The 11637-nt window shown below is 42.0% G+C and overlaps 1 protein-coding gene across 2 annotated transcripts in view; it reads left to right on the top strand.

The window, feature by feature from the left end:
• Nucleotides 1–4262: 4262 nt before the first annotated feature.
• The window catches only part of LOC140735981 (protein-glutamine gamma-glutamyltransferase 2-like), a 91395-nt gene continuing 84020 nt past the window's right edge, over nt 4263–11637 (top strand). Inside the window, exon 1 of one of the 2 annotated variants that reach the window (XM_073061623.1) lies at nt 4263–4387. In XM_073061623.1, the coding sequence (XP_072917724.1) occupies nt 4381–4387 (7 nt within the window). In that variant the 5' untranslated portion in view covers nt 4263–4380. Of the gene's footprint in view, nt 4388–5698; nt 5779–11637 lie in introns of those variants that run through there. The other variant, XM_073061622.1, reaches the window with a different exon arrangement.

Genomic DNA, 11637 nt, shown 5'->3' with positions numbered 1-11637 from the left:
TTTTATGATGTATGACCTATCTTTAAATTTTTGATTACAGAGTGGTATACCTTTATAGACAATAGACAATAGGTGCAGAAGTAGACCATTCGGCCCTTCGAGCCTGCACCACCATTCTGAGATCATGGCTGATCATCTACTATCAATATCCGGTTCCTGCCTTGTCCCCATATCCCTTGATTCCCCTATCCATAAGATACCTATCTAGCTCCTTCTTGAAAGCATCCAGAGAATTGGCCTCCACTGCCTTCTGAGGCAGTGCATTCCAGACCCCGACAAATCTCTGGGAGAAGAAGTTTTTCCTTAACTCTGTCCTAAATGACCTACCCCTTATTATCAAACCATGCCCTCTGGTACTGGACTCTCCCAGCATCTGGAACATATTTCCTGCTTCTATCTTGTCCAATCCCTTAATAATCTTATATGTTGCAATCAGATCCCCTCTCAATCTCCTTAATTCCAACATGTACAAGCCCAGTCTCTCTAACCTCTCTGCGTAAGACAGTCCGGACATCCCAGGGATTAACCTCATGAATCTACGCTGCACTTCCTCTAAAGCCAGGATGTCATTCCTTAACTCTGGAGACCAAAACTGTACACAATACTCCAGGTGTGGTCTCACCAGGGCCCTGTACAAATGCAAAAGGATTTCCTTGCTCTTGTACTCAATTCCCTTTGTAATAAAGGCCAACATTCCATTAGCCTTCTTCACTGCCTGCTGCACTTGCTCATTCACCTTCAGTGACTGATGAACAAGGACTCCTAAATCTCTTTGTATTTCTCCCTTACCTAACTCTACACCGTTCAGATAATAATCTGCCTTCCTGTTCTTACTCCCAAAGTGGATAACCTCACATTTATTCACATTAAACGTCATCTGCCAAGTATCTGCCCACTCACTCAGGCTAACCAAGTCACCCTGAATTCTCCTAACATCCTCATCACACGTCACACTGCCACCCAGCTTAGTATCATCAGCAAACTTGCTGATGTTGTTCTCAATGCCTTCATCTAAATCGTTGATGTAAATTGTAAACAGCTGTGGTCCCAATACCGAGCCCTGTGGCACCCCACTAGTCACCACCTGCCATTCCGAGAAACACCCATTCACCGTTACCCTTTGCTTTCTATCTGCCAACCAGTTTTCTATCCATGTCAATGTCTTCCCCGCAATGCCATGAGCTTTGATTTTATCCACCAATCTCCTATGTGGGACCTTATCAAATGCCTTCTGAAAATCGAGGTACGCTACATCCACTGGATCTCCCTTGTCTAACTTCCTGGTTACATCCTCGAAAAACTCCAATAGATTAGTCAAGCATGATTTGCCCTTGGTAAATCCATGCTGGCTCAGCCCAATCCTATCACTGCTATCTAGATATGCCACTATTTCATCTTTAATAATGGACTCTAGCATCTTTCCCACTACTGATGTTAGGTTGACAGGACGATAGTTCTCTGTTTTCTCCCTCCCTCCTTTCTTAAAAAGTGGGATAACATTAGCTATTCTCCAATCCTCAGGAACTGATCCTGAATCTAAGGAACATTGGAAAATGATTACCAATGCATCCACAATTTCCAGAGCCACCTCCTTTAGTACCCTAGGATGCAGACCATCTGGACCTGGGGATTTGTCAGCCTTCAGTCCCATCAGTCTGCTCATCACCGTTTCCTTCCTAATGTCAATCTGTTTCATTTCCTCTGTTACCCTATGTCCTTGGCCCATCCATACATCTGGGAGATTGCTTGTGTCTTCCTTAGTGAAAACAGATCTAAAGTACTTATTAAATTCTTTTGCCATTTCTCTGTTTCCCATAACAATTTCACCCAATTCATTCTTCAAGGGCCCAACATTGTTCTTAACTATCTTCTTTCTCTTCACATACCTAAAAAAGCTTTTGCTATCTTCTTTTATATTCCTGGCTAGCTTGCATTCGTACCTCATTTTTTCTCCCTGTATTGCCTTTTTAGTTAAGTTCTGTTGTTCCTTAAAAATTTCCTAATCATCTGTCCTCCCACTCACCTTAGCTCTGTCATACTTCCTTTTTTTTAATGCTATGCAATCTCTGACTTCCTTTGTCAACCACTGTGGCCCCTTTCCCCCCTTTGAATCCTTCCTTCTCCAGGGGATGAACTGATTTTGCACCTTGTGCATCATTCCCAAGAATACCTGCCATTGCTGTTCCACTATCTTTTCTGCTAGGCTATCCATCCAGTCAACTTTGGCCAGCTCCTCCCTCATGGCTCCATAGTCTCCTTTTTCAACTGCAACACTGACACCTCCGAGCTGCCCTTATCCTTCTCAAATTGCAGATAAAAATTTATCATATTATGTTCACTACCTCCTAATGGCTCCTTTACTTCAAGATCGCTTATCAAATCCTGTTCATTACACAACACTAAATCCAGAATAGCCTTCTCCCTAGTCGGCTCTCGTACAAGCTGTTCCAAGAATGCATCCTGTAGGCACTCTACAATCTCCCTATCCTGTGGTCCAGCACCAACCTGATTCTCCCAGTTCACCTGCATGTTGAAATCCCCCATAACTACTGCGACATTTCCTTTGCCACATGCCAATGTTAACTCCCTATTCAACTTGCACCCAATATCCATGCTACTGTTTGGTGGCCTGTAGACAACACCCATTAGGGTCTTTTTGCCCTTACTGTTCCTTAGTTCTATCCACACAGACTCTACTTCTCCTGATTCTATGTCCCCCCTTGCAAAGGACTGAATCTCATTCCTCACCAACAGGGCCACCCCACCCCCTCTGCCCACATTTCTGTCCCTACAATAGCACGTATACCCTTGTACATTCATTTCCCAGGTCTGATCTCCCTGCAGCCATGTCTCCGTTATCCCAACAACATCATAGTTACCCATTCGCACCTGAGCTTCAAGATCATCCGCCTTATTTCTGACACTTCGTGCATTCAGATATAGAATTTTTAGCCCATTTCTCCTCTCTCTGTTTAAATCGCTGCCTATTGTGCTTAACCCAGCTCCCCAAACTCCCATCGGGCTATATGCCCCTTGAATTTTGTTGTCCTTCTTAAATTTACTTATTCTTTCTGCACATTTAACTCCATGTTCCGTCAGACCATCCCTCTGTACATGTGTCCTCCTTATCACTTGTTCCTCCTCACTTTTCTCTACTACACACTTAATATTCCGGAACCTTGTAGTCCCCACCTGTCATTTATTCTTCATCTCGCTATCGTCTCTCGCATTCTGGATCCCAGGCCCCTTGCAAATTTAGTTTAAACCCCCCCGAGAAGCACTAGCAAACTTTCCTGCAAGAATGTTAGTACTGCTGCAGTTCAGGTGTAAACCGTCCCATTGGAACAGATCCCACCTTCCCTGGAACAAAGCCCAATTATCCAAAAACCTGAAGCCCTCCCTCCTGCACCATCCTCTCAGCCACGTATTAATCTGTATAATCCTTCTGTTCCTTGCCTCACTTGCACGTGGCACAGATTGCAATCCTGAGATTGTTACCCTGGAGGTCCGGCCCTTCAGATTCGCACCTGACTCCCTGAACTCACTATGCAGGACCCCCTCACTCATCCTACCCACGTCGTTGGTCCCTACATGGACCACAACATCTGGGTTCTTACCCTCCCTTTCAAGAATAACCTGCACCCGATCTGAGATGTCCCGGACCCCGGCACCAGGGAGGCAACATACCATCCGAGACTCTCGATCTTCCCCACAAAATCTCCTATCCGCCCCACTGACTATAGAATCTCCTATCACTACCGCTCTCTTCTCTTCCCTCCTCCCCTTTCTAGTCAAGGGTCCAACCTCAGTGCCAGAGACAGGACCACTGCAACTTGTTCCTGGTAGGTCATCCCCACCAACAGTATCCAAAACGGTATACTTGTTGTTGATGGGAACGGCCACAGGGGTGCTCTGCTCTCTCTGTCTGCTCCCCCTGCCTCTCTTGACTGTCAAGAGAGTGTTATGCAATAACATTTTAATCAATTTTATCACAATATATGAATGTACACAAGTTATGTTGAGATGTGTTGCACTCTGTAAATCTTGTTTTTTTTTTCTCTGAATAAAAATATTGTAAAAAGAAAGAAAGCTCTGTGGAGACCAGTGGACCAGGGTACTATTTGAAATGGTTGCCAAAATATGATGAAAGGATGTTCAGCCCTTATCTCCAGATCATGTTACATCGATAGTAAAAGGCCAGCATTGGATCAGAACCAGATGCAGTCACAACAAGTTGCTGGCAAGTTTCCAGCATTTGAATTTCCATTCCAAACTTCCTCCTAACATTGGTGAGAGAGACTGCAATTGCCTCCAACGTGTTAGAGTCACAAAGTCTGCTGAAGTGTGTAGTTCTCCAGTGTTCTAGTCAAAGGCTTTGAGATGGCAGGTGAGTTTAATTTTAGTACTTAATGTGAAGAGGGTGTAGTAAATCGTTGTTTCCTTGTTCGGGCAGTTTGGGAGTAGATTTTAATAATTCCCTAAAAGCCATTAAGTCTGTTTAGTACAATCCAATTCACCGACTCAGAGAAATGGTTGAACATGCATTTAAGACCCTTTTGTTTTCATAACAGATTTCACTCATTCCGAACTGTTCAAAAGGGACTAGCGTGCTTAAGCACCCAGTTCATACCTCCTATACAAATGAACATTTTTTTCTGTAATTGTGATGGAGGTATCATCTCCTGGGGGGGGGAAGTTTGGCACAATTGCACTGCAGGTAATCCAGGATGATCCTGACTTCTGTGTGGAGTCTGCACACTATTCCTTCTAACCTGTGGGTTTGCTTGGGTTATCTCCCACATCCCGGAGATGAGCTGGTTATATGGCTAATTGCACCTGGTGTAGGGATCTGGCAGAGGAACTGAGAGAGTGATGATTGGGAAAAATTAATGGGCAGATAGTGTTACAAGGAAATCAGTGGGGTGTTTTTTTGAGAGACAGCATGTATTTGCTGACTCAAAGGACCTCCATTAATGTCAAAAAAAAACCTAAAATATATAGAAATTACTTTATCAGGGAAACTCATATATCTCCTGTTCGAAATCTGTTGGATTTTAAGCATATTACACAGTTTCAAAGATATATATATACACACACGAGTTTGCATTACTTTAGATATTTTTATTTAGCTGGTCTAAAGATCAGTTTAGAATTTTTTTCAAATCAAATCAAAGTGAAACCTGGGGTTAACAGTCTGCTGGTGTTAACTCAAACTGCACGACAGCTTGACTAAATTAGAAACTACTCCTCTTTCAGTGTTTATATGTAAATAAAGTATATGGAAAAAAAAAACATCCTAATCAATTTGTAACTCTGACATTTTCCTTTATTGGAAGAATTTATTCAGATGTTCCATGCAATCTGATGTTCTATATGCCTTAAAATGAAAGTAGGTCACATATTGATAAGAAGTGATTTCTAATTAAAGGGACACTGTCAGTGTTGAAACTATCTAGCAAATCTTTGGTAGGAAAGTAAATGTTTTCATTACTACGATAATCTGTTACAAAAAATGTCATGATGCTCCAACACAAATCGAATAATTAAATTTACTTTGTGAATTAAAATTTCTCATTTAAGAAGACAACATGCCTTTAATGATTTGAATATTCTGCATACATGATGCGTGGGACAATTTACATAAAGCAAATTTATATGCACATTTCCATCATGTGTCAGATAGCCCGTTTCAATTGTATTTTAGGTCAAGTTGTGCTGCATGTGTGCTTAAGAGGGAAGGAAAGAAAGAGCATTCAGCTTGTTACAACATGGCAAATAGTGAGTGAAAATCCCAGAGTATTTGCTTTGTTTGCCTCCATTGGCTTTTATTTTTATTTATTGAATGTGAATGTTGATAAATGAAAGTGTGATGTAGTAAACTGTGGAGTGAAGTCTCTCTGGACAGGAAATCAGAACCCACTCCATTCAATGAGGCTGAAGTTGCAGGGGATTATTTGCAGAATGTGGAGGCTGGTGGGTGGACGGTGTGGTCAATGGGATATTATCCTGCACTGGGTGAAGAAAAAGGGTTGAGAGTAGAAGTACCAGAAAGTACCAGTGCCAGTGCTACTGCTGTTCAGGAGGATTTAAACTAATGTGGCACGGGGCTGGGAACAAGTGCAGAGAGACAGAGGGGTGTAAAATGAGGGTAGAAGCAAAAAGTAGTAAGGTGAAAAGTAAAAGTGGCAGGCAGGCAAATCCAGGGCAAAAAGCAAAAAGGGCCACTTTTCAACATAATTGTATAAGGGCTAAGAGTGTTGTAAAAACAAGCCTGAAGGCTTTGTGTGTCAATGCGAAGAGCATTCGTAACAAGGTGGATGAATTGTTATTAATGAATATGATAGTTATATAACAGATAGTTATTAATGAATATGATATAGTTGGGATCACAGAGACATGGCTCCAGGGTGACCAAAGATGGGAGCTCAACATCCAGGGATATTCAATATTCAGGAGGGATAGACAGGAAAGAAAAGGAGGTGGGGTAGCATTGCTGGTTAGAGAGGAGATTAACGCAATAGAAAGGAAGGACATTAGCCAGGAGGATGTGGAATCGATATGAGTAGAGCTGCCTAACACTAAGGGGCAGAAAACGCTGGTGGGAGTTGTGTACAGGCCACCTAACAGTAGTAGTGAGGTTGGGGATGGCATTAAACAGGAAATTAGAAATGCGTGCAATAAAGAAACAGTAGTTATCATGGGTGACTTCAATCTACATATAGATTGGGTGAACCAAGTTGGTAAGGGTGCTGAGGAAGAGCATTTCTTGGAATGTATGTGGGATGGTTTTCTGAACCAACATGTCGAGGAACCAACTAGAGAGCAGGCCATTCTAGATTGGGTATTGAGCAATGAGTTAGCAATCTTGTCGTGCGAGGCCCCTTGGGTAAGAGCGACCATAATATGGTGGAATTCTTCATTAAGATGGAGAGTGACATAGTTAATTCAGAAACAAAGGTTCGGAACTTAAAGAAGGGTAACTTTGAAGGTATGAGACGTGAATTAGCTAAGATAGACTGGCAAATGATACTTAAAGGGTTGACGGTGGATATGCAATGGCAAGCATTTAAAGATCGCATGGATGAACTACAACAATTGTTCATCCCAGTTTGGCAAAAGAATAAACCAGGGAAGGTAGTGCACCCATGGCTGACAAGGGAAATTAGGGATAGTATCGAGTCCAAAGAAGAAACATATAAATTAGCAAAAAAAAGCGGCACACCTGAGGACTGGGAGAAATTCAGAGACCAGCAGAGGAGGACAAAGGACTTAATTAGGAAAGGGAAAAAAGATTATGAGAGAAAGCTGGCAGGGAACATAAAAACTGACTGTAAAAGCTTTTATAGATATGTGAAAAGAAAAAGATTGGTCAAGACAAATGTAGGTCCCTTACAGTCAGAAACAGGTGAATTGATCATAGGGAACAAGGACATGGCAGACCAATTGAATAACTACTTTGGTTCTGTCTTCACTAAGGAGGACATAAATAATCTTCCAGAAATAGTAAGGGACCGAGGGTCTAGTGAGATGGAGGAACTGAGGGAAATACATGTTAGTAGGGAAATGGTGTTAGGTAAATTGAAGGGATTAAAGGCAGATAAATCCCCAGGGCTAGATGGTCTGCATCCCAGAGTGCTTAAGGAAGTAGCCCAAGAAATAGTGGATGCATTAGTAATAATTTTTCAAAACTCCTTAGATTCGGGATTAGTTCCTGAGGATTGGAGTGTGGCTCCTTTTTAAAAAAGGAGGGAGAGAGAAACCAGGGAATTATAGACCAATTAGTCTGACATCGGTGGTGGGGAAAATGCTCAAGTCGGTTATCAAAGATATGATAACAGCACATTTGGAAAGAGGTGAAATCATCAGACAAAGTCAGCATGGATTTGTGAAAGGAAAATCATGTCTGACGAATCTCATAGAATTTTTTGAGGATGTAACTAGTAGAGTGGATAGGGGAGAACCAGTGGATGTGGTATATTTAGATTTTCAAAAGGTTTTTGACAAGGTCCCACACAGGCAAACTTAAAGCACTCGGTATTGGGGGTATGGTATTGATGTGGATAGAGAATTGGTTGGCAGACAGGAAGCAAAGAGTGGGAGTAAACGAGACCTTTTCAGAATGGCAGGCAGTGACTAGTGGGGTACCGCAAGGCTCAGTGCTGGGAGGACCCCAGTTGTTTACAATATATATTAATGATTTAGACGAGGGAATTAAATGCAGCATCTCCAAGTTTGCGGATGACACGAAGCTGGGCGGCAGTGTTAGCTGTGAGGAGGATGCTAAGAGGATGCAGGGTGACTTGGATAGGTTGGGTGAGTGGGCAAATTTGTGGCAGATGCAATTTAATGTAGATAAATGTGAGGTTATCCACTTTGGTTGCAAGAACAGGAAAACAGATTATTATCTGAATGGTGGCCGATTAGGAAAAGGGGAGGTGCAACGAGACCTGGGTGTCATTGTACACCAGTCATTGAAGGTGGGCATGAAGGTACAGCAGGTGGTGAAAAAGGCAAATGGTATGTTGGCATTCATAGCAAAAGTATTTGAGTACAGGAGCAGGGAGGTTCTACTGCAGTTGTACAAGGCCTTGGTGAGACCACACCTAGAGTATTGTGTGCAGTTTTGGTCCCCTAATCTGAGGAAAGACATTCTTGCCATAGAGAGAGTACAAAGAAGGTTCACCAGATTGATTCCTGGGATGGCAGGACTTTCATATGAAGAAAGACTGGATCTCACCAGGCTTATACTCACTGGAATTTAGAAGATTGAGGGGGGATCTTATTGAAACGTATAAAATTCTAAAGGGATTGGACAGGCTAGATGCAGAAAGATTGTTTCCGATGTTGGGGAAGTCCAGAACGAGGGGTCACAGTTTAAAGATAAAGGGGAAGCCTTTTAGGACCGAGATGAGGAAAAACTTCTTCACACAGAGAGTGGTGAATCTGTGGAATTCTCTGCCACAGGAAACAATTGAGGCCGGTTCATTGGCTATATTTAAGAGGAAGTTAGATATGGCCCTTGTGGCTAAAGGGATCAGGGGGTATGGAGAGAAAGCAGGTAACGGGCTCTGAGTTGGATGATCAGCCATGATCATACTGATTGGCGGTGGAGGCTCGAAGGGCCGAATGGCCTACTCCTGCACTTATTTTCTATGTTTTTATGTTTCTAAATAAAACGGGTGCATTTGTCAACTCCGGTCAAAAAAATCCATGAAGGAGAGACAAGGAAAACCTCTCAGGAGCACTGGCACAGAATGATATTTGCACCCAAACAGGCATGTTGAAATTGCAGAAATGAGAGTTCTCAAAGGTTGGAAGATGTTTAATCAAGATCTCTGGGGGCTGTCTGTTGGCATGTAATGGATATTTGTCTCTGAAGTATACTGAGATGGAGATAGAGGGGCAGAGAGTGAAATGAAAGTTAAAGATGGGCCAGGTGATCATAAACAGCTGGTAAATAGCAACAAAGATGATGAAACTTTGGAGTTCAGCATATGAACAAGAAGTAACTCCAAAGTAGTCATGGGTTTAATGGAATAAAAAAATGAAGGAAGATGTCAAATTAGGAATAAAGCAAGGACTTTAATCCATAAAGTTCGCTGAAGTTTAGACACTCATAGATTCCTAACATTATAACTTCTATCAGGAGGAAGCAAGTTAATTTAAAGGAGAAGTGGCTTAATGTGAAGACTAGTTAGGCAAGGCAAAGATGGTTATGGTGGAGGGAGTGGTGGGGACAGTCTTCAAGATAGAAGCAAAAGACACCTAGTGCTCTCCTGGTGTGGGATAAAGATGCTGGGGAATTGGATAATCATGGTGAAAATAATGTGGATTGGACCAGGAAGCTGGAAATTATTAATATGTTGGAGCAAGTCAGAGGTGTCACAGATGTAATTAGGAACAGACTGTTCAGGGAAGAAGTAAGATCTGTGGGTCAAGCTTAAACAATTTGTCTGCCAGAACGGTCCTTCTTGTGGGCTGCTTGCAGGAGGCACAGTGGTTTTATGTGGTGCTGTTGAGGCTGGAGGGTGTGGAGGAACAATTTTCAGAGGAAGTAAGGTCAATGTCTGTCTGGGAGACAATGGCTGATATTCAATGGTGGATATGAGGAGGTGTGAGAAAACTGCTATTTGGACTCTGCAAGGTAGCATTCAGTTCACAACGCAAATTGGTGTGCTGCAAGTTCCCTCAGTGAACAATCCTTTTATCTGCGTAACCCTGGTAACCTGTATGTTGGGTTAATATGGAAGAGTGGCGCTGCAGTTAAGAGATCAGCCATGATTGTATTGAACGGCAGTACATGTATCAAAGGCCAAACAAGCTACATCTACATCTGCTTTTCTCATGTTATTATAAGTTACAACTTATGACTTTTTTCTGCTTACTGAAGCTTCCCTAATGGCTGGAGAGTGTTTCTACCTAACTTACTTTGAACATTTTAACATTCATAGACGTGTTGTCTCTTTTCTGACACAAGAACTCCTGTCGGGCAGGAGTGTTTACAGACCAGCTGTGATGGTTAGTGCAACACTGCAATATGATCGAAATGATTTTACTTTTGGTCTTCACCCAACCATATTCTCAACTTTTCTGTTCTCTACAGTTTTTTTCACTCTTCATCCCATGGCTATCAACAGATCTTTTGAAGCCTTTTCATCCTGATTTCTGATTCTTACATCCTGGAATTGCACTCAGAATTTGCCTGCTTCCTGTATGGACTTTGCTTCCACTTTCTCCAACAAAGCTGTTATCACCTTTTGAAGGAACTGACCCATTCTGAGTCCTTACCAATCAATGAAACTAAGTGTTGTAGAGTAAAACAGAAAAGAAAGTCAACAGGTCTATGAAAGAAGCAGACCCTTTAGTCTAACAACTTCATAGCACCCAGGGTGCCCACTTCAGCAATGCCATTTGCCCACATTAACTTCACACCCCTCTAAACCTTTTCTCTTAATACATTTCTTCAGATGTCCTTTACATGTTCCCTTCAGATCACTTTTAATACTTTCCTGTCTTACCTTAAATCCAGGCCCTTTAGTATCTGGTTCCAGTTCCCTAGGAAAAAGACTGCACATTCGCCCTGTCTAAGGCCTAAGATTCTATACACCTTCAGAGGTTTACCATTCCAAGTCCTAGACTACCCAGCACTGTAACTCAAGCCCTTAAGAAATTGGAAAGTAGTTGTTTTTTTTAAAACTTTTTTTATTAGTTTTTTAAAACATTTTACAAATTAAAAACCCCAAATCCCAATGAGGAGCATTAATACAGTGCAAAATTAAGTGTACAATAACAATATGCTACAAAGGAAGAGAATTTAACAAAAAAGCACCTAAATTAAAGACAGGTAAGCTTAGTGTCCTCCCCAAGCCCTACAACACAAGATAAAAAACAACAACAACTCCAGACTGACCACAACACAGTATAAAGAGTATAGGTCAGGACAGTCAAACTCCCAGACTGTGAATACACTTAGCAGCAGAGGATAATAATGCCTACTACCAGAAAAAAAAAGGAGCTGAAAGCAAGGGACCGAGAAGAAGAAAAAAAAGAAGAAAAAAAAAACCCTAGTCAGGAGGAAGGTTATGAAAGTCCTCGATAAAAGGTCCCCAGACCTTATGGAACTTTAGATCCGAATTA

Source organism: Hemitrygon akajei, chromosome 11 (assembly GCF_048418815.1).
Source record: "Hemitrygon akajei chromosome 11, sHemAka1.3, whole genome shotgun sequence".
Taxonomy (NCBI): Eukaryota; Metazoa; Chordata; class Chondrichthyes; order Myliobatiformes; family Dasyatidae; genus Hemitrygon; species Hemitrygon akajei.
The sequence above is the reverse complement of the archived record's forward strand: the minus strand, read 5'-3'. Positions and strand labels throughout refer to the sequence as shown.